This window comes from Ranitomeya imitator, chromosome 6 (assembly GCF_032444005.1).
Source record: "Ranitomeya imitator isolate aRanImi1 chromosome 6, aRanImi1.pri, whole genome shotgun sequence".
In the NCBI taxonomy this organism is placed as follows: Eukaryota; Metazoa; Chordata; class Amphibia; order Anura; family Dendrobatidae; genus Ranitomeya; species Ranitomeya imitator.
The window spans coordinates 93,586,234-93,610,609 of NC_091287.1; the positions used below are offsets into that span (position 1 = coordinate 93,586,234).

The window sequence follows — 24,376 nt, forward strand, 5'->3', positions numbered from 1 at the left end:
GTTTTTAGGATGACACAAATGTTGTTTTTCACAAGGTGTTTTTAGAACTTTTAATCAAATGTTTCTATGGTTACTGTACAGTAGTACAATTAGAAGCATTACATAATTTTTCTAACTTGACCCATATTTTTTAAGACTTCGCCCTGACATGTTGGATATCAACTTCTGGGCCAAATTCAGACTGATGATGACCCATTCTTGCCTAATCCGGGATTGGAGTTTATCACAATTTCTGTGTTTTTGCTTCTCTCACCTCTTTTTGAGTATTGAGCACAGGTTCTCAATGGAATGGAGATCTGGGAAGCTTTGTGGGCATGGATCCAAAATGTCAATGTTTTGTTCACCAAGTCAGGTGCTCCCTCATGTTGGAAAAAAGGAATTGTTCGTCCTCAAATTGCTCCTTCTCCTTGGGAGACGTTGCTCTTGGAGGATTTTTCCATGCCATTCATTTTTCTTACTCAAAATTGTAAGTGAGTTCCCTCCATGGATGAAAAGCCATCCTACATATCACTGGTCTCTGAATGCTTTATTGTTGGCATGACACAGGACTCATGGTGGTGCTCATCATTTCTTTTCTGGACAATCATTCTTCCAGATGTCCCAAACAGCCTGAAGGAGGCTTCATCAGATAAAATAACTTTACCACTCTATTTTGCAGTCCAATCTCTTTACTTCTCCATTAACATTTGCAATACATCTGATCACTCTTCATAGCAATCTAGAATTAATGCAATTAGCAACTATAAAAATTGAAGCATTAACCTGAGAAAACCAAAATTTGTGTAAGTCTCAAATCTTTTGGCCATGGCCGTACATGTATACAAGTATATGTCCTGGAGATCTGAACCAGAATTAAATAGACCTCTTTAATTTTTCTGTTTCTGTCCCATGCATCTGATTGGGATTTATAAAAATCCAAGCACATGCTATTGAAACAACCCTATTCAGATGTCTACCATTTAGAGATTCTGTTGTGAATTAATCTTTCAGTTCCCATGACCATATATATACAATATGCTGTATGTTACAGATGACATTTTGTTGCAATGCTCAGGATTTATGAAAACTCAGATCACAGTTTTTTCAAGCCTTAGATACCATGACCAATGCAGACAGTGTTATATAAGTGGTCAGACAGAGGGAAGCGATTGCCTTGTTCACCTTATTGATAATCCTGGGACTGGATCCCATGGTGTTGATGGGTTTATTTGGTGACAAGAGTCCTAATTAAGTTTCCCATCTCTGTCTTCTTTGTGCTTCTATTATACCCTGCAAGAAAACAGTTTTTCATTGACAAGCATATAATACACTGTAATACAGTGGTATCATAGTGTATAATACCAGTAATCAATTAATGACATTGTCAAGTTCCCTAAAAAAAACTAAGAAAAAATATACAATTTTAAAAAAGGACTACAAATGTAAGAAAGATACAAAAAATCCCAGTTCCCCTTACAACATGCATTAATATTATAAAAAATGTATATAAGAAAAGTACATACCGTAATTGATAAAGCTGCCATAACAATCCATTCTATAATGCAAATGCGTTATTTGTCTAGAGACTGCCATTACAAAATTACTGGATTTATATTTTTGGGTTGTCAATCATGTCTACAAAAAAAATAAAAATAAAACAAAAATCTGTATGTAACCTAAATGGTACCAATAAAGCTTCAACTCTAACCACAAAAAAACAAGCTTTAACACAAAAGCTCCTTTACTGGAAAAATTAAAAGTTTGCAGCATGACGTTCACAGTATGGCAACAAAAGAAAAAACAGGTCTTTTTTCAAAAAAAGTAAAGCATAAAACAATGTGGTATCATCATAATTGTACCATCCTGCAGAATTTAATATTATTATTTATATTAAAGTTGCCTCAATTTCAGGATAATTGGTGCAAACAATATACAAGTATATAACATAAGATGCGTATAAACAATAAACATTGAGTAAGAGGCTGTTGACTTCGAATTCAAGTACATTCTTAAAGCTTTAACTGAAGTAATAGAGGACATGATAGAAGATGTATGGGAATATGACTTCATGGCACACCACAGATTATTTCATTTTGTAATTTTGACCATTTTGCAAGTCACTGTAATTTCTGTCAAGAAGTATACAATAGATTATTGAAGAGTAACAGTTATGACATAAGCACATTTTTCACTATATAGATTTATGACAGTAAGTAGATCATAGTTATTACAAGCTCAACATGTCCCATGAAGACTCTTCTCCAGGCTGGAAAGAACAATGGATTCTATACCTTTTTTTTGTTTGGAGATCACTAAAATCAAAAGTCTTCTTATTTTATTTTGCAGGTATAGTCAGGATTTGATATTCATTTATATTCTAATCATTTGCACCTTCATCTCAGCAAAGTAGAAAAAAAAGTTTGCCTTATTTGAATTTGCACTGTAATTTTAGAGCATCGACTAGTAGCAGGTCAAGGACTCAAAATCCTGAGACTGCAGCAAATGGGTTCAGCAAGAATCCAGGTTTGGAACCAAGGCAGCAAGAAGCAGGACCTGTCACAATCACTTCATGACACTACAGGCAGGTGGGCATAGCACAGTCAGGTGGTCACAGTGTAAGCAGATGAACCAGACCGGGGGTAAGTCTCTTGTGCCGGTTCCGGAACTGTCGTGACTGTCACCATTGTTGCATGGGGGAGAGCTTTCTGGCCCGGACCGACCTATGCACTTGTCAGCAGGGGGCGGGACAGAGATAAAAAGGGCTGCGCATGGGAAAAATACAGGAGTCCTGGCGGGAAAACAGAGCGTGCAGCAGAGTGAGGTGCAGGCCTTATCAGCGGAGTATCTTGTGAGCGTAGGCCTACCCTACACATCCCCTGTGACCACGTCCACTACTCTCGGACACCAGACGACTACGTACCCGCTGTTCTCCATCCATGGAGGTGACTCAGACATGAGATCAGTGACCGCTGCATGCGCGCGGCCTAGCTGAGATCAGGTGGCTGGGCCAGAGTGTTCCGACTCCTCACCCACATGCACTGCATGGCAGAGCCACGCTCCAGCGTCATCGCATATAGACCTGAGTTCAGCAAAGACTCTCTGCCTGCATCGTGGAACCGGACCTCCGTCTATCCAGGACCACCCTGGAACATCACGTGCCGCTATTAGTGCCACCGTTGGAGACAGGCTGGTAGTCACAGCACAGGATGGTGGTCACAGCACAGGCTGGTGGTCACAGCGCAAACAGGTGGTCACAGTGCAACCAAGTGGTCACAGCACAGGCAGGTTCGTTGTCACAGCGCAAGCAGGTGGTCACAGCGCAGGGTGGAGGTCACAGCACAAACAGGTGGTCACAGTGCAGTCAGGTGGTCACAGCACAGGCTTGTGGTCACAGCACAAACAGGTTGTCACAGTGCAGTCAGGTGGTCATAGCACAGGCTGGTGGTCACAGCATAGAATGGTGGTTACAGCATAAGCAGGTGGCCACAGCACAGGCTGGTGGTCACAGTGCAAACAGGTGGTCATAGCACAGGATGGTGGTCGCAGCACAGACAGGTGTTCATAGCACAGTAGGGTGGTCACAGCAAAGTCAGGTGGCGTCATCACAGGCTGGTGGTCACAGCACAGGATGGTGGTCACAGCATAGGCAGGTGGCCACAGTGTAGGCTGGTGGTCACAGTGCAAACAGGTGGTCATAGCACAGGCAGGTGGTCACAGCACAGGCTGGATTGAAGACACAGGGAGACATGGTCAAGAAAGAAACCACCGGCCATCACCAGGAGTACAGGAGGCAATTTTGGTCACCAAAAGGTTAAAACAGGAATATAGGACTGACTAGGAAACAGCATCACATAGTACCAAAATTACTATGAACAGACTAGAACTAGGTGGCTTGCGGCAGAGTCAAAGAGACAGAGAATCAGAATGGATTGGCTACAGGACCTGTTCTGTAAACTGTAAATTGACCAACAGACAAGGAAATAATGAATCTAGCTGTGCTGAGTAGTAAATCTTGATTAGATCATCAACTACATCTGCATGGCATAAGAGTTAAAAACCTGGAAGAATTAACTATTATTTTGCTGTAGGAGTAATTTGTGGCCTTGTGTAAAGGCGGCAGATGGAGACAGAAACATAGCAGACCTGAGTGACACCAAGAATAGCAGAACTGAATTTGTAGGTTTGGAGCAGACTTGATTGGCCACCAGATCACATAGCATAGAGAAAAGCAGTGAGAAACATCACTGACAGTGTAGTACGTGATGTGCAGGAGAGCTTAATTTTTTAAAATCATTTGTCATTGATATGTTTTATAGCTAATTTGAAGATTTGTGGCCAGTGAAAATAATTGTGTAGTTATATTGTCCCTAAGATGTCATTACAAACAACATGGTAGTCATTGTTCGATAGTCAGCGATTAATACTGATTCATTGCCTGGTTATGAAAAAACAAAACAAAGCAAAAAAGTTCATTAACTAAAGTGCTCCATAGCATAGAGCATTATATGGGGATGGTAGCAAGATTCAGCCCAATATTTGGCTTGTAATATTAATTTATTACTTTGATGAGCCTGATATATGGGTCTATTGCCTTCCTCCCCTTAATTATCAAATTAAGGCATGTCTTTTGGACTTTGACAGGACAATGCATTTAAAGGCATCATGCCTTGACATTACCTAATTATTTCAGAGGAGATGAAGGTTATAGACCATGTCAGAAGACCATTGATTTACAGAAGACCCTTTCTCTTGGATGATTCATGAGGAAATTCAGGAGTAAAAATAGTAATTCAATAATGTCGTGAAATGAGGAAGAAGCTTTGCAAGGATGAAATGGTGCATTTAGCTTTTTAGACAATGGATATAACTCAATCAGAGCCAGGATGGCTTTTCTAAACTTGCTGGTAAATGCGATTGACAGGACAGGAGTTTCAGCTTGCCCAGAACAAGATAGCATTGTTGAGTTGCTCCTCCAGGCAAGAGATAAACATGCAATTAAGTTATTAGACTATACTAATGCATGGGACAGGCATGGAGGTCATTTATCAAACACTTTTGGGGTCCTAATTGTTGAGAAACCTTCTTACTACCAGAAATATTCATATTGTATTAAGATGGACTTGTTTAATCTTGACAACAAAGATGGATGAAGTAGTAGATAATTTTGTGAATTTGCCATAAGGCTACCCACATTTTTTGCTTATTATTTGTCCAAGAAGTATCTATAATAGCTTTACTCTCTGTAGTAGCCGTAGTAATTGTAGATATCATTATAGAAAGCTCAGAGATCCCTAAAGCCTTCATCCTGATAAGACACCTAATAATTCTAAGCTCATAATATCCCCGAATTACATACAATTAGTCACCTACCATTTGAAATTAAATGACTGATTGAAAGGGAAGGAGAATAGGTATTAGATTCTATTTCTTGCCCATATAATCTTCTAAAATATATTGTATGATCTCTGTATACAGCGCCCTGTCATACAGAAAAAGGTAAGCTATGGTTAGTCTAGAGCAGGGACGCTCAGACTTTATTTGTCCATTTATTGTATTCTTACATTGTACCTCTCCCTACTGGCCACAATTATACTTAAAGGGTCCAGGGCAGATATGTTATTACCTATCCACAGTACACTGTAGATGATAAGACAGAGATCAGTGTGGATCCGATCTCTGGGACCTTCTTTTATCAGAAGAACAGGTCACTGGTCAGCTTTATCCATCATCCCACAAAAAACCTCCTTACAGCTATGCTGACAGAAAAGAAGGTTCTTTAAATGTATAAACTAATTATTATACAAGTGAAAAGATGGATGAAATGGTGTATATATATGCCGTATGTGTATATATATATATATATATATATATATATACCGTATGTTAGGGGTCGAGTTTCCTCTGCTGCACAGGGGGAATCTCGATCCGTCTCCGCTGCGGTCTCCCGTTCTCCTCCAGCCGCAGTGGAGTCTGCTCAGCAGGGACGTCGATCCCAGCGTCTCGCTCAGTCTGACTCTGTGCGAAGAGTTGCTGCTGCTTCTCCAGTCTCTGCCATTAAAGTCAGTGCTGGTCAGCAGCAAGCAGACTTCTCTGGGACTAAGTCCTTGTCTGCACGTACTGAGCATGCCCAGGGTAAGATCTCCCGTTGGAGATCGAGGGTCATGTGCTCAGGCTCTGCAGCACATTCCATTTGTCCTCTTGGCAGGTCTTGGAAGGGCAAAAGTGCTGTAGCCACTTCCTGTGCTGCAACTATATAAACTGCGCATGACCGCACGGCCATGCGCTAGTATTGTCTTGTAAATATGTGTGTGTGTTGTGAGTGAAAGTCGCTCTTTCAATAACCCTCCCTATTGAATGTCTGTTCGCGGAAGGTGTATGTTTGCTATCTAGCGCCCGACTTATCCAACAGCACGAAACACACATTACAGCGTCCTCTTGCTGTGTCCGCCTGTACGGCGCCGTGCGCTTGCCTTGCGCTTTCCATACCCAAGCCAGTGTGGTTGGTGGCGTCCGTCAGTGCGGCATTGCTCGCACTCCTGTGCATTTATATATTTATTCTTAGTTTCCTTACACACCCAGTTGTGGTGTAGTGCCAGCGAGGGTCTAATCGGACTTCAATCCCAGTTGGGGTTAAGTACGCTGACTACTCGCTCGCGCTTTAGGTGCGGTGCCGCGATCCTGTGACGCAGCAGGATTGCTCCCTTCACGCTGGGTGAGGTTGAACCCACGTGTATATACTTTAGTGTACCGCCATATAGTCTGTATTTACTAGCAGCAGGTTTTCACCTGCACGGTGGACCCCGGACTGCGAACGCATCTATATCACCTTTCTTGGTGCGTTCCGCCAGTCCTAACACCGTATATATGCAATGGGTATGGAAAGTATTCAGAACCCTTTAAATTTTGCACTCTTTGTTTCATTGCAGCCATTTGGTAAATTCTAAAAAGTTAATTTTTTTCTCATTAATGTACACTCTGCACCCCATCTTCACTGAAAAAAAAACAGAAATGTAGAAATTTTTGCAAATTTAGTCAAAAAGAAAAACTGAACTATCACATGGTCATAAGTATTCAGACCCTTTACTCTGTATTGCGTAGAAGCACCCTTTTGAGCTAGTACAGCCATGAGTCTTCTTGGGAATTATGCAACAAGTTTTTCACACCTGAATTTGGGATCCTTTACCATTTTTCCTTGCAGATCCTCTCCAGTTCCGTCAGGTTGGATGGTGAACGTTGGTGGACAGCCATTTTCAGGTATCTCCAGAGATGCTCAATTGGGTTTAGGTCAGGGCTCTGGCTTGGCCAGTCAAGAATGGTCACAAAGTTGTTGTGAAGCCACTCCTTTGTTATTTTAGCTGTGTGCTTAGGGTCATTGTCTTGTTGGAAGGTGAACCTTCGGCTAAGTTTGAGGTCTAGAGCACTCTGGAAGAGGTTTTCATCTCTGTATATCTCTGTACTTGGCTGCATTCATGTTTCCTTCAATTGCAACCAGTAGTCCTGTCACTGCAGCTGAAAAACGCCCACATAGCATGATGCTGCCGCCACCATGTTTCACTGTTGGGATTGTATTGGGCAGGTGATGAGCAGTGCATGGTTTTCTCCACATATACCATTTAGAATTATGACCAAAAAGGTCTGTCTTCGTTTCATCAGATCAGAGAATCTTATTTCTCATAGCCTGGGCGTCCTTCATGTGTTTTTTTTAGCAAACTCTATGTGGGCTTTCATATGTCTTGCACTGAGGAGAGGCTTCCATTGGGCCACTCTACCATAAAAGCCTGACTGGTGGATGGCTGCAGTGATAGTTGACTTTGTGGAACTTTCTCCCATCTCTACTGCATCTGTGGAGCTCAGCCACAGTGATCTTGGGGTTCATTTTTTACATTTTAAAAATTACAGAAAAGAAACTAGGCTATGCACAAATTTGGGCCTCTTGGAGATTTGTGGGCTCAGATAGCTTTGAGAAAGGTTTCAGACGTGAATTAGCCTGTTAGGCTTTTGGCTTGTTCACTCTCATCATTAGGAAAGGCCAGTTGATGCAAATTTTCCAGCTTTATAAAAATCCAGCCTCCTCTAACTTTGTGCCAAAAACAGCATCCATGGGTTATTCCAAGTAGCTGTCTAGCACTTTCAAAATGGTGGAGGCCCACAAAGCAAGAGAAGGCTATAAGAAGATAGCACAGCATTTTCAAGTTACTTTTTCCTCAGTTCAAAATGTAATTAAGAAATGGCAATTAATAGGAACAGTGGAGGTCAAGATAAGGTCTGGAAGGCCAAGCAAAATTTCAGTGAGAGCTGCTCGTAGAATTGCTAGAGAGGTAAATCAACCCCCCCGCATGACTGCAGAAGACCTTCAGAAAGATTTAGCAGACTTTGGAGTTGTGATCTATTGTTCTACTGTTCAGAGACACCTGCACAAATATGGCCTTCATGGAAGAGTAATTAGAAGAAAACCTCTCTTGCGTTCTCATTATAAAATTCAGCGTCATAAGTATGCAAAAGAACATTTAAACAAGCCTGATTCATTTTGGAAACAAGTTCTGTGGACTGATGAGGTTAAAATAGAACACTTTGCCACAATGATGAAATATTTGTGGGGAGAAAAAGGGCACAGAATTTCAGGAAAAGAACATGGGGTGAATGAATAATGCTTTTGGGTTGTGTTGCAGCCAATGGCATGAAGAACATTTCACGGGTAGAGGGAAGAATGGATTCAATGACATTTCAACAAATTATTAATACACACATAGCACCATCTGAAAAAAAGCTGAAATTGAAAAGATGGCTTCTACAAATAGATAATGATCCTAAACACGTGTCAAAATCCACAATAGACTACTTCAAAAGGCGCCAACTAAAGGTTTCACAATGGCCCTCACAGTCCCTTGATCTGAGCATCAAAATAGTGCATGCAAGGCAACCCAGGAGTCTCACAGAACTGGAAGAATTTTCCAAGAAGGAATGGATGAAAAACCCTCAAACAAGAATTGAAAGACTCTTGTCTGGCTACCAAATGTATTTGCAAGATGTCATACTTGCAAAAAGGGAGTGCTACTAGCTACTATCCATGCAGGGTGTCCAAACTATTGCATTGGCACATTTACCTTTTTGTCATTTTTAAAGTGTCAAAGATAAAAATATATATATATATATATATATATATATATATATATTTTTTTTTTTTAATTTTTTTTTTTCTTAAAATGCAAAGGAAATGTGTCATCTTTAACTTTATCCCTTTCTGAGATCATTTAATCTTCAACTTGCTTAACTTTTCACAATAACAGTAATTTTGACCAGGGGTGCCCAAACTTGTACATGCCAATGTACTATTAATTTTTGAACAAAAAATGAAATGACAGTCTTTAAGTACACATTTTTTACTAAGAGTACAACGGCCTTTATACCTATAATAGACAAAGCTGAATGAATATTCTGCATTGACTATTAAAGATATAAGAGATGTTAATGATGGGCAGATATATACATGAAAGTCTGCAAGTCTAACTCTGGAAATGAAATATGTGATTCCGTTTAGGAGAGAAGTCTATTACAGACACAGGTTTTATGAAGTTAGCAATATCTAGGCATATATATTCTATATATGGTACTAAGGTGAATTCTCAACAGAAACTGCAGTAACTGTTTAGTTCATTGCCGAGATTTGGTTGAAATAAAACATATAAAGTGTTTGGAATGTGGCCAGTCTCAATATGTTGGCTGGTTTTTATTACATGAACTGTTTGCATTTCTCATGTAAAGCTGGGGCTTTGCAAAGTCTGCCATGAATTATATCATAAGCTCAGACAAAAAGAATCTAGAAGCGAGTGGCCATAGTTTATTCTGTAAAGTGAATAAATAAGGTAGATGGAGTCTGTACATATATTTTATATATTTTATATATATAGATACACAGACAAATATCTATATATAGGGCATATATCAACATAGCAGGGGGAAATTAATCAAAAATGACATTTTGTATGGCAGTCTTGATCCAAAGTATGCTGGAGCAAGATGCGCAAAAAAGTATGCCGTAAAGCAGAGCACAACGGTGACATCACCGCTGTGCTTTACGGCCGGCGCTCACAGTCAGTGTGGGAAGTTGACGGCGAGGGACGTGACAGACACCGGAATGTGAGTATGTACTGTTTTTTTTTTTTACATTTACAATGGTAACCAGGGTAAATATCGAGTCACTAAGCGCGGCCCTGCGCTTAGTAACCCGATATTTACCCTGGTTACCAGTGAAGACATCGGTGGATCGGCGTCACACACGCCGATTCAGCGATGACAGCGGGTGATCAGCGACCAAAAAAAGGTCCTGATCATTCCCAGCGACCAACGATCTCCCAGCAGGGGCCTGATCGTTGGTCGCTGTCACACATAACGATTTCGTTAACGATATCGTTGCTACGTCACAAAAAGCACATGTGCATAGAAAACAGACATGTGAATGAGGCCTTATGGCAAATGATTTAATTGTTATGACTGTTCAGTGTATATAGATAAGTAGATGACTTTGGTTAAACAGAAAATAACATAAACATTGGTCATCTTAGGTTGCCAGAATTGAAAGGGGAAATCACTAAGCAATTCTACTGCAGTCAAAAAATTGATGTTCAACCAGGTGATTACAGTGAGAAGCAAACAGGTCAATAATGTCAGTGAATGAAAATGACATAATCGTCAGGTACCATCATCTCATTAGCTTGACATGTTGCTCTGGTATGGAAATACTAAAAGTCATGGGGCACTATATTCATTTGTTTCAACAGGAACTATAAGTAACGTATTTCTGCTATTAATCATGATCACCTGTGCACACGGGTGGTGATCGCTGCTTGGTGTCAGCTGATTCTGACAGCTGACACCCAGCATTAAGTTCCATGACCACTCCCAGCACTTTTATCCCCAAAATGCTGAGATCGAACATGATTACAGCATTCCTGAAAGCCAGCAGAGGGCTGACAGCCCCTACCGTTGGGTCGAAGACCCTGCAGTGTGACACTGGGTCTCGATCATTTCCATGGTGACCCTATGTCATCATGACGACATCCAGGTCACCAGACCTAGGAAACTTGCTGATCATGCCCAGTACATGATGAGCAAGTTTGTCTGTCAGTGCAGAGCTGACAGTTTGTATAGCATGGGGATGCTCCTGTATCTCCATGCTATAGAAGCGATCAGCCTGCAAAAAATGATAGTCCCATAGTGGGACTAAGTAAAAAAGTTAGAAAAAAGTCCAAAACATTTTTTAAATAATTGTAAAAATATTTAAAAAAAATAATAATAATAATAACAAAAAATCAAAAGATATTGTCTCTCTAAATAAATATTTGAATTTAAAAAAAATATAAAATATAAAAAATATAAATAAAAGTACACGTATTTTGTATCTCCACGTCCGCAACGACCTGACCTATAAAACTGTCCCACTAGTTAACCCCTTTAGTGAACACCATAAAAAAAAAACAGGCAAAAACAATGCTTTACTGCCGAACAAAAAAGTGGAATAAAACGCGATCAAAAAGCCGGATATAAATAAACATGGTACCACTGAAAACGTCATCTTAGTTATAACACATTAAATCAAGCTGCCATACAGCTTCATCAGTGGAAAAATAAAAAAGTTATGGCTCTCAGAATAAAGCGATGCAAAAATAATTATTTTTTCTATAAAATAATTGTTATTGTATATAAGTGCCAAAACATAAAAAAATATATAAATGGGGTATTGCTGTAATTGTACTGACCCAAAGAATAAAATGCCTTATCAATTTTACCACACACAGGAGTGCATAACCCCCCCCCCCCCAAAAAAAATCCTGGATTAATGGTTTTTGTTTATTCAGCTTCCCATAAATCGGAATAGAAAGCGATCAAAAATGTCACGTGCCCGAAAATGGCACCAATTAAAACGTCAACTCGTTCCGCTTAAAACAAGACCTCAGATGACTCTGTGGCCCAAAATATGGAAAAATTATAGTTCTCAAAATGTGGTGATGCAAAAACAATTTTTTGCAATAAAAAGCGTCTTTCAGTGTGTGACAGCTGCCAAACATAAAAACCCACGTCAATTTGGAGATTTAGATGTATACTCCAAAGTAAATACTCAGCATAGAGCGCCGGATAACTGTGGTCCAAAACATTATGTAAAATGTTCAAAAGAAAAGCTTCAACCCAATCCACAAGAAAAGCAAGCCCTCACTCAGGTCCATCATTTGTTAACAGAAATATAGGGGGCTTCCACATTACTGGTAGCACAAAGGCTCAGGAAGTGCGAAATGGCTCCTCAACCGCCGATAGAAATTCAGCAAGATAAAAATTCAGCAAATTCTGTGCTTCTAGATCTAAATGCCCCCCTGCCTTCTGAGCCCCACAGTATATGTAAACCACATATTGCATCCATGTTTGGCATTTCTGAAGCGATGAGAGCCCGCCTAACTTACGTATGCATGCCTCCAGAAGCGCAGGTTGGGCATAACGTACTGGTGACTGCAACATACTGGTCACTACAGCATTCTGGTCACTACAACGGCAGTTTGCAATATTCACTCAGAAACATTCCTTGCTGCTTGTTTCTGGAAAATACCCATGGAGTCAAAATCGTCACTACACCTGTAGATAAATTCCCAAAGGGGTATAGCTTCCCAAATGGGGTCACTTTAGGAGGGATTCTGCTCTTCTAGCTATTAGGGGCTCTGTATATGGAGTCCACAAACTGTTCTAGGAAAATCTACGCTCCAGGAGGCAAATAGCGCTCCGTTCCGCCCGAGTTTCTCCATATGGCAAAGTAGTACTGTACAGCCACATATGGGGTATTGTCATGTTCAGTAGAAATTGTGGGACAAATTTTGGCGTCATTTTTACCCATTTCTTTTGTGAAAATGTAAAATCTGGGGCTAAAACAAAATTTTGGTGGTAAAAATTTAGTTATTTTGTCTTCACTGCCCAATGGTATAAAATTCAGTGACACACCCGTAGTGTCAATATGATCACTGCACCCCTAGATGAATTCATTAAGAGGTGGAGTTTGTAAAATGGGGCCACTTATGGGGGGTTCTACTGTTCTGGCACCTCATGGGCTCTCGCAGTGGGTCATGGCATCTGCAAACCATAATATGGAGTACACAAACTGTTCTAGGAAAATCTATGCTCCAGGAGGCAAATAGCGCTCCGTTCCGCCCGAGTCTCTCCATATGGCAAAGTAATACTGTACAGCCACATATGGGGTATTGTCATGTTCAGTAGAAATTGTGGGACAAATTTTGGCGTCATTTTTACCCATTTCTTTTGTGAAAATGTAAAATCTGGGGCTAAAACAAAATTTTGGTGGTCAAAATTTAGTTATTTTGTCTTCACTGTCCTATGGTATAAAATTCAGTGACACACCCGTAGTGTCAATATGATCACTGCACCCCTAGATGAATTCATTAAGAGGTGTAGTTTGTAAAATGGGGCCACTTATGGGGGGTTCTACTGTTCTGGCACCTTATGGGCTCTCGCAGTGGGTCATGGCATCTGCAAACCATAATAGTAAAATCTGGCGCACCTTGCCTTCTGAGCTTTGCACTGTGTTTGAAAAATATTTCCTGATTACATGCAGAGTATTTGTCGCACTCAGGAAAAAATGGACCTCATTTTGTTGTAAAAATATGTCCTATTAGCCCTTAGAAAAATTAAAAACTTGGGGCTAAAACTACATTTTTGTGAGGAAAATGTAATTTTATTATTTTCACGGCTCCACGTTATAAACTTCTCTGAAGCACCTAGGGGTTCAAGGGGCTCACCACACTTCTAAATACCTTCCTTGAGCGGTCTAGTTTCCAAAATGGGGTCACTTTTGGGGGGTTTCCACTGTTTTTGCACATCAAGGGCACTCCAAATGGGACATGATATCCACTAATGATTTCAGGAAATTTTACATTCAAAAATTCAAATGGCTCTCCTTCCCTTCCGAGCTCTGCCGTGCGCCCAAACAGTGGTTTTCTGCCTCATATGGGGTATTGGCGAACTCAGGAGAAATTGCACAACAAATTGTATGGTGCAATTTCTCCTTTTATCCTAATGAAAATGCAATATTTTGTGCTCAAAACATATTTGTGGGGAAAATTAGATTTTTTTATTTTTACGGCTCAGCGTTATAAACTTTTGTGAAGCACCATGTGTGCTCACTACACATCTAAATCAGTTTCTTGAGGGGTCTAGTTTTCAAAATGGTGTCACTTGTGGGGGATTTTCACATGTGACAGGGCGTCCTCCAAAAAAAAGTCAAGTGGCGCTCCTTCCTTTCCGAGCTCTGCCGTGCACCCAGGAGAAATTATACAACAAATTTTGGGGTACATTTTTTCCTATTACCCTTGTCAAAATAAAAAAATTGGATTTGAAGTAAAAAATGTTGTGGAAAAAAGTTAAATATTAATTTTTTAAAAAAAAGCACCTGAAGGGTTAATAGACTTCTTGAATGTGGTTTTGAGCAGCACCTTTGAAGGGTGCAGTTTTGAGAATGTCATTTTGGGGTATCTTCTGTCATATAGACCCTTCAAAGTGACTTCAAGTGTGATGTGGTCCCTAAAAAAATGGTTTCATAAATTTTGTTGGAAAAATGAATAATCGCTGGTCAACTTTTAACCCTTATAAATTCCTAACAAAAAAAAAATGCGGTTCCAAAATTGTGCTGATGTAAAGTAGACATGTGGGAAATGTTATTTATTAACTATTTTGTCTTAAAAATCTCTGTGATTTAAGGGCATGAAAATTTAAAGTTGGAATATTTTCAAAATTTTTGCCAAATTTCCATTTTTTTCACAAATAAACACAAGTCATACCAAATAAATGTTACCACTATCATGAAGTACAATATGTTGCAAAAAAACATTCTCAGTATCACCGGGATCCTTTGAATTGTTCCAGAGTTATTGCCTCATAAAGTGACAGTGGTTATACAATAATTGTAAAAATTTTCCCAATCATTAACGTGCAAACCACCCTCGGGGGTAAAGGGGTTAAAGACTAGAGTTGAGTGAATTTGATCGGGTCCCTGCTTATTTGGCAAGCTATAGCACTTACCGAATAATCTGCAGAGGGAACTTGTATACATGGAGCGCGCCGGCTGATCAGCTGTTCGGCACTGCAGCTGCATGGGTTGCGGCTGTTTCACTGTCACAACACATGCATGGAAAGCCTGAGTGTTGGGCTCTCTATGCATGTGTTGTGACTGTGACACAGCATCGACACATGCAGCTGCGGAGCCAAACAGCTGATCAGCCAGCTCGCTCCATATTTCCGGGTTTCCTCTGCAGCTTATTCGGTAAGTGCTATAGCTTGCTGAATAAGCAGGGACCCGAACAATTTCGCTCAACTCTATTAAAGACCCATGATAGTTAGGAGTCCTGTTGGAGATTTTGCATTGTGGCCCAAAAAGGTTCAAATTATTCCATTGGTAATAAGGCCCCAGAAGATCAGGCACTTTGGAATATACTAGTAAAAAATTGGAGCACTGGAAGCCAAATGGCACAACAGTTTCTAGTGTTGCTGTTACTAAGTTCTGATAATCAGCGCAATCACTTCTGTTCAGACCATACCCAGCATTCAGATGTTGGTGGTATTTCTAGTGAAAAGCCATCAATGTCTAATGTCTATCTTTTGGGTTGATGGTACATCTGTAGAGACTGACTTTCTAGAGAGCACCTATAGAAAAAAAGATTGGTTGAGGCCCATGAACTGTTCTAAGTAATGAGGTGTGTGGAGCTATCACGACCGCAGTTTACCGTAAGCCGGCTATTTTTGGTCCAGGTAGTATGTACAAGCTGCTCTATATAAAGTAGTGTGTACGGAAATTTTGTCCTGAGCCTATTAATGCAGCACTTATAATTTTGAGACCTGCCATTTCTCATATTGTCACTTTGAACTTTTCTTCCAAATACTCTTGTTTGAATCCAGCTCTGCTGAAGCCGTAAGACGTCCACACTGAAAGGTGTATTTATTTTACTTTGTGCGGCTGGTTTTATGCTGTTCGGTTATAGCTTTGAGTCTTACTCCTTCAGAGGTGTTAAATACATCTTAAATCGTAAAACAAATGTTTGAAAATGCGGGGCTGGATATACAGCAGGCCGTCTTTTAAAAGTCCCTTTATATTTATCAAAAATCCAGAATAAATTTACGCCTCCTCATTCTCCATGCTCCTAAATTTCTGGTAAGGATTAATAGTGCACACGTAGCATGTAGTATTTTTATAGATATTTCATGCTAGTATGGAATATTGTTTTTTGTGTTCTTGGTGTCCGGTCAATAAATAGAAAAAACACATTTATTAAAGGTATATTACTACCTAATACATTCGTTTTAGTGTGAACATAGACTTGTCCTTGCTGTTGGCTGTCGTAAACAGAAGCTGAGATGCTAATGGGAGAAAAACCTCTAATATAAAAACAAAACTTTGTTTCCTCCTAATTTGACTCAATCCTTTGTTCTAGTAATATTTAATCCTTTGTTCTAGTAATATTTTGGGCATCACATAGGCTGGTCATAATTCTCCCTGTCCTCTCTAATAATTGACCTGATATTCCTGTTTAATGTACACAGTATATTACCTCACTGGCTCCACCTATATAACATATCACGTTCCTTTCTCCACTTATATAGAACATTTCCTCTCTGACTTTAACGTTAGTGAATCACCTTAACTCCACATATAGAGCTTTATGTCTCCAACTCTATGTGCAATCTCTGTGGCCCTGGGTATAGTGCATTACCATTTTCCAGTACCATTGGGGAATATTAATTTTCCCCAAATTCAGTGAAAATCAGATCCAGTTGGTACGAAAGTTTTGTTTCTCAGTATAAATCCAACAGCTAGGTCATAGAAAGGTCGAACTTGATGGACATGTGTCTATTTTCAAATCAAGTAACTATGTAACAATAACCTAAGTAGAATGATGACGATTTTGATCTGGTGAAATCAACAAAAGAGTAATGTTTGGCAATTTCCTACCCTTCTTCTTACAGAACCTCACACTACATAACTCCGTTGGAGGCATGGGTGGACCTGCATCACACCAGCTATCAAATTCAAGACTGCCAAACCACGATTCCAGCGTTGTAATACAGCAGGCAATGCCGTCTCCCCAGTCTAGCTCGGTCATCACACAAGCACCTTCTACAAATCGACAGATTGGGTAGGATGACAATTCTTATGTTCTCTGTTAAAGGTTTAACAGTTCCCTTCATGGTTTATTAGAATATCAATTGAATGTATCTATAGTTATAAATATTATGACAGATGTAAAGAATGTTTTTGACTGTGATGGACAAGAATTGGTACGGTACTATTTCCATTTAGGGCTCTAGCTTCCTTTTATGGCTTGAATGACTTTGAATCGAAAAAGATATGTGTTGTCTTGTTGGCACACGCTCAAAGATGTTTGACCTTTTGCAAAATTTCTTTTAGTAAAAATGACTAAGGCACATAATAAAAACAATGTTCTGAACACTCGAACTATATTTTCTTTTGCAAACCGTGATCTTGTTTAAATGTTTCTAACTATGTGGTTGAATAAGGTCAATGTGGTATATGTTATTTTAATTTTAGACTGTTTAAAATATAAATTCTATAGCAGTATCTCTTTTAGCTTGAATTGATTTTACATTTTTGATGATTTTTAGTTAATTGGTAAAATTGTATGCTAAATAATCATAGATTTAAGATGTGTGATGGACATTTGGCAATTTATAGTGCTAAGAATATTAGTTTGTGACCCTTGTATTCTTGTATGTAGCTGTTGCTGTATGAAGACAACTAAAGGAGACACTGGGGACTCCATTGAGCACACCAAATCAAAGATTTAGTCCACACTCAGTAAATACTGACTATCATTGCAAAAAAGAATTGCAAAAGTGGACAGTGCTTTCTAAATCAGTATGCATATCATATACAATAGCTAGAGAAAAAAATAACATGTTGTGGATGGCAAACAATTGTATGTGAATAGGTGCTTGGTGGTGAACTTACTATGCAGAGGTTCTAAAAGCAGGAGTCTTTGAAAATGTATGCCTCAAATAGTTGTAACATGAGCTGGAAGAAACTATCCTGCTGGCATTGGAAAAGACTATCCAGCTGACACTGGAAACCAAATTTTGGCCAAATCGGCACCTATTAGTTTGAAGGTAGAAAGAGGCCATAGAAAAAAGGTTCTATTACAGAAACGGCTGATGGTCTCTTAAATATACCATGGAAAAAAAACACCATAACAGAAAGTAATGATGGTCCCAAGAAGAAGAAGAGGTTTGAATGTAGGTACAACATACAATTTCTTAGACTATACAGGTGCTTCTCGCAAAATTAGGATATCATCAAAAAGTTAATTTATTTCAGTTATTCAATACAAAAGTGAAACTCATACAGTACAGACCAAAAGTTTGGACACACTTTCTCATTTAAAGATTTTTCTGTGTTTTCATGACAATGAAAATTGTACATTCACACTGAAGGCATCAAAACTGTGAATTAACACATGTGGAATTATATACTTAACCCCTTTCTGACATCGGACGTACTATCCCGTCGAGGTGGGGTGGGCCCCTATGACCACGGACGGGATAGTACGTCCAGCGCGATCGGCGGCGCTCAGGGGGGGAGGAGCTGACATCCGGCACTATGTGACAGGAGCGGTCACGGACCGCCCCCGGCACATTAACCCCTGGCACACCGCAATCAAAGATGACGGTGCAGGGAAGCATCGCGCAGGGAGGGGGCTCCCTGCGGGCTTCCCTGAGCCCCCTGCAGCAACGCGATGTGATCGCGTTGCTGTGAGGATCTTACCTCCCTCCCTGCCTGCTCCAGACCCGGATCCAAGATGGCCGCGGATCCGGGTCCTGCAGGGAGGAAGGTGGCTTCACAGAGCCTACTCAGAGCAGGCACTGTGAAGCAGCCTGCACTGCTATCAGATCGGTGATCTGACAGAGTGCTGTGCACACTGTCAGATCACCGATCTGTGATGTCCCCCCCTGGGACAAAGTAAAAAAAAAAATTTCCAAATGTGTAAAAAAAAATAAAAAAAAATATTCCTAAATAATGAAAATAAAAAAAATATTATTCCTATAAATACATTGCTTTATCTAAATAAATTAAAAAAAAAACAATAAAAGTACACATATGTAGTATCGCCGCGTCCGTAATGGCCCGACCTATAAAACTGGCCCACTAGTTAACCCCTTCAGTAAACACCGTAAGAAAAACAAAAACAAGGCAAAAAGCAACGCTTTATTATCATACGGACGAACAAAAAGTGGAATAACACACAATCAAAAAAACAGATATAAATAACCATGGTACCGCTGAAAACGTCATCTTGTCCCGCAAAAAACGAGCTGCCATACAGCATCATCAGCAAAAAAATAAAAAAGTTATAGTCCTGAGAATAAAACGATGCAAAGATAATTATTTTTTCTATAAAATAGTTTTTATCGCATAAAAGCGCCAAAACATAAAAAAATGATATAAATGAGGTGTCGCTGTAATCGTACTGACCCGAAGAATAAAACTGCTTTATCAATTTTACCAAATGCAGAACGGTATAAACGCCTCCCCCAAAAGAAATTCATGAATAGCTGGTTTTTGGTCATTCTGCCTCACAAAAATCGGAATAAAAAGCAATCAAAAAATGTCACGTGCCCGAAAATGTTACCAATAAAAACGTCAACTCGTCCCACAAGAAACAAGACCTCACATGACTCTGTGGACCAAAATATGGAAAAATTATAGCTCTCAAAATGTGGTAATGCAAAAAATATTTTTTGCAATAAAAAGCGTCTTTCAGTGTGTGACGGCTGCCAATCATAAAAATCTGCTAAAAAACCCGCTATAAAAGTAAATCAAACCCCCCTTCATCACCTCCTTAGTTAGGGAAAAATTAAAAAAATGTATTTATTTCCATTTTCCCATTAGGGCTAGGGTTAGGGCTAGGGTTAGGGCTAGGGCTAGGGTTAGGACTAAGGCTAGGGTTAGGGCTAGGGTTAGGGCTAGGGTTAGGGTTAGGGCTAGGGTTAGGGCTAGGGTTAGGGTTAGGGCTAGGGTTAGGGCTAGGGTTAGGGTTAGGGCTAGGGTTAGGGTTAGGGCTAGGGTTAGGGTTAGGGCTAGGGTTAGGGCTAGGGTTAGGGTTAGGGCTAGGGTTAGGGTTAGGGCTAGGGTTAGGGCTAGGGTTAGGGCTAGGGCTAAAGTTTGGGTTGGGGCTAATGTTACAGTTAGGGTTTAGATTACAGTTACAGTTGGGAATAGGGTTGGGATTAGGGTTAGGGGTGTGTCAGGGTTAGAGGTGTGGTTAGGGTTACCGTTGGAATTAGGGTTAGGGGAGTGTTTGGATTAGGGTTTCAGTTATAATTGAGGGGTTTCCAGCCAATTCTGCGTTGAAAAAGTAAAACAGTGCTTCTTCCCTTCCGAGCTCTCCCGTGTGCCCAAACAGGGGTTTACCCCAACATATGGGGTATCAGTGTACTCAGGACAAATAGGACAACAACTGTTGGGGTCCAATTTCTCCTGTTACCCTTGGGAAAATACAAAACTGGGGGCTAAAAAATAATTTTTGTGGGAAAAAAAAGATTTTTTATTTTTACGGCTCTGCGTTATAAACTGTAGTGAAACACTTGGGGGTTCAAAGTTCTCACAACACATCTAGATAAGTTCCCTGGGGGGTCTAGTTTCCAATATGGGGTCACTTGTGGGGGGTTTCTACTGTTTAGGTACATTAGTGGTTCTGCAAACGCAATGTGACGCCTGCAGACCATTCCATCTAAGTCTGCATTCCAAATGGCACTCCTTCCTTTCCGAGCCCTCCCATGCGCCCAAACGGTGGTTCCCCCCAACATATGGGGTATCAGCGTACTCAGGACAAATTGGACAACAACTTTTGGGGTCGAATTTCTCCTCTTACCCTCGGGAAAATACAAAACTGGGGGCTAAAAAATAATTTTTGGGGGAAAGATTTTTTTTTAAATTTTCACGGCTCTGCGTTACAAACTGTAGTGAAACACTTGGGGGTTCAAATCTCTCACAACACATCTAGATGAGTTCCTTAGGGGGTCTAGTTTCCAAAATGGTGTCACTTGTGGGGGGTTTCTACTGTTTAGGTACATTAGGGGCTCTGCAAACGCAATGACACCTGCAGACCATTCCATCTAAGTCTGCATTCAAATGGCACTCCTTCCCTTCCTAGCCCTTTCATGCACCCAAACAGTGATTTCCCCCCACATATGGGGTATCAGCGCACTCAGGACAAATTGGATAACAAATTTTGGGGTCCAATTTCTCCTGTTACCCTCGGAAAAATACAAAACTGGGGGCTAAAAAATAATTTTTGTGGGAAAAAATTTTTGTTTTATTTTTACAGCTCTCCATTATAAACTTCTGTGAAGCCCTTGGTGGGTCAAAGCGCTCACCACACATCTAGATAAGTTCCTTAGGGGGTCTACTTTCCAAAATGGTGTCACTTGTGGGGGGTTTCTACTGTTTAGGTACATTAGGGGCTCTGCAAACGCAATGTGACACCTGCAGACCATGCCATCTAAGTCTGCATTCAAATGGCACTCCTTCCCTTCCGAGCCCTCCCATGTGCCCAAACAGTGGTTTCCCCCCACATATGGGGTATCAGCGCACTCAGGACAAATTGGACAACAAATTTTGGGGTCCAATTTCTCCTGTTACCCTCGGGAAAATACAAAACTGGGGGCTAAAAAATAATTTTTGTGGGAAAAATTTTTTATTTAATTTTTACAGCTCTCCATTATAAACTTCTGTGAAGCCCTTGGTGGGTCAAAGTGCTCACCACACATCTAGATAAGTTCCTTAGGGGGTCTACTTTCCAAAATGGTGTCACTTTTTTTGGATTTCTACTGTTTAGGTACATTAGGGGCTCTGCAAACGCAATGTGACACCTGCAGACCATTCCATCTAAGTCTGCATTCAAATGGCACTCCTTCCCTTCCGAGCCCTCCCATGCGCCCTAACAGTGGTTTCCCCCCACATATGGGGTATCAGCACACTCAGGACAAATTGTACAACAAATTTTCGGGTCCAATTTCTCCTGTTACCCTTGGGAAAATACAAAACTGGGGGCTAAAAAATAATTTTTGTGGGAAAAAATTTTTGTTTTATTTTTACGGCTCTCCATTATAAACTTCTGTGAAGCCCTTGGTGGGTCAAAGCGCTCACCACACATCTAGATAAGTTCCTTAGGGGGTCTACTTTCCAAAATGGTGTCACTTGTGAGGGGTTTCTACTATTTAGGTACATTAGGGGCTCTGCAAACGCAACATGGCGTCTCATCTCAATTCCTGTCAATTTTGCATTGAAAAGTCAAACGGCGCTCCTTCCTTTCCGAGCTCTCCCATCCGCCCAAACAGTAGTTTACCCCCACATATGGGGTATCAGCGTACTCAGGACAAATTGTACAACAACTTTTGGGGTCCATTTCCTTCTCTTACCCTTGGGAAAATAAAAAATTTGGGGCGAAAAGATAATTTTTGTGAAAAAATATGATTTTTTATTTTTACGGTTCTGCATTATAAACTTCTGTGAAGCACTTGGTGGGTCAAAGTGCTCACCACACCTCTAGATAAGTTCCTTAGGGGGTCTACTTTCCAAAATGGTGTCACTTGTGGGGGGTTTCAATGTTTAGGGACATCAGTGGCTCTCCAAACGCAACATGGCGTCCCATCTCAATTCCTGTCAATTTTGCATTGAAAAGTCAAACGGCGCTCCTTCCCTTCCGAGCTCTCCCATCCGCCCAAACAGTGGTTTACCCCCACATATGGGGTATCAGCGTACTCAGGACAAATTGTACAACAACTTTTGGGGGCCAATTTCTTCTCTTACCCTTGGAAAAATAAAAAATTGGGGGCAAAAAGATAATTTTTGTGAAAAAATATGATTTTTTATTTTTACGGTTCTGCATTATAAACTTCTGTGAAGCACTTGGTGGGTCAAAGTGCTCACCACACCTCTAGATAAGTTCCTTAGGGGGTCTACTTTCCAAAATAGTGTCACTTGTGGGGGGTTTCAATGTTTAGGCACATCAGGGGCTCTCCAAACGAAACATGGCGTCCCATCTCAATTCCAGTCAATTTTGCATTGAAAAGTCAAATGGCGCTCCTTCGCTTCCGAGCTGTGCCATGCGCCCAAACAGTGGTTTACCCCCACATGTGGGGTGTTGGCGTACTCAGGACAAATTGTACAACAATGTTTGGGGTCCATTTTCTCCTGTTACCCTTGGTAAAATAAAACAAATTGGAGCTGAATTAAATTTTTTGTGAAAAAAAGTTAAATGTTCATTTTTATTTAAACATTCAAAAAATTCCTGTGAAGCACCAGAAGGGTTAATAAACTTCTTGAATGTGGTTTTGAGCACATTGAGGGGTGTAGTTTTTAGAATGGTGTCACACTTAGGTATTTTCTATCATATAGACCCCTCAAAATGACTTCAAATGAGATGTGGTCCCTAAAAAAAAAATGGTGTTGTAAAAATGAGAAATTGCTGGTCAACTTTTAACCCTTAACTCCCTAACAAAAAAAAATTTTGGTTCGAAAATTGTGCTGATGTAAAGTAGACATGTGGGAAAATGTTACTTATTAAGTATTTTGTGTGACATATCTCTGTGATTTAATTGCATAAAAATTCAAAGTTGGAAAATTGCGAAATGTTCATAATTTTCGCCAAATTTCCGTTTTTTTTACAAATAAACGCAGATACTATCAAAGAATTTTTACCATTGTCATGAAGTACAATATGTCATGAGAAAACAATGTCAGATTCACTGGGATCCGTTGAAGCGTTCCAGAGTTATAATCTCATAAAAGGAAAGTGGTCAGAATTGTAAAAATTGGCCCGGTCATTAACGTGCAAACCACCCTTGGGGGTAAAGGGGTTAACAAAAAAGTGTGAAACAACTGAAATTATGTCTTATATTCTAGGTTCTTCAAAGTAGCCACCTTTTGCTTTGATGACTGCTTTGCACACTCTTGGCAGTCTCTTGATAAGCTTCAAGAGGTAGTCACCAGGAATGGTTTTCACTTCACAGGGGTGTCCTGTCAGGTTTAATAAGTAGGATTTCTTGCCTTACAAATGGGGTTGGGACCATCAGTTGTGTTGTGCAGAAGTCTGGTGGATACACAGCTGATAGTCCTACTGAATAGACTGTTAGAATTTGTATTATGGTAAGAAAAAAGCAGCTAAGTAAAGAAAAACGAGTGTCCATCATTACTTTAAAAAAAGAAGGTCAGTCAGTCTGAAAAATTGGGAAAACTCATCAAGCGCTACAAAGAAACTGGCTCACATGAGGACCGCCCCAGGAAAGGAAGACCAAGAGTCTCCTCTGCTTCTGAGGATAAGTTTATCCAAGTCAC

The 24,376-nt window shown here is 40.2% G+C and overlaps 1 protein-coding gene across 2 annotated transcripts in view; it reads left to right on the forward strand.

Moving 5' to 3' along the window:
• The window catches only part of CREB5 (cAMP responsive element binding protein 5), a 622,793-nt gene that overhangs the window by 170,133 nt on the left and 428,284 nt on the right, over positions 1–24,376 (forward strand). For both annotated transcript variants that reach the window (XM_069729919.1, XM_069729920.1), the window contains exon 5: positions 16,990–17,159. In XM_069729919.1, coding sequence (XP_069586020.1) covers positions 16,990–17,159 — 170 coding nt within the window. The remainder of the gene's footprint in view (positions 1–16,989; positions 17,160–24,376) is intronic.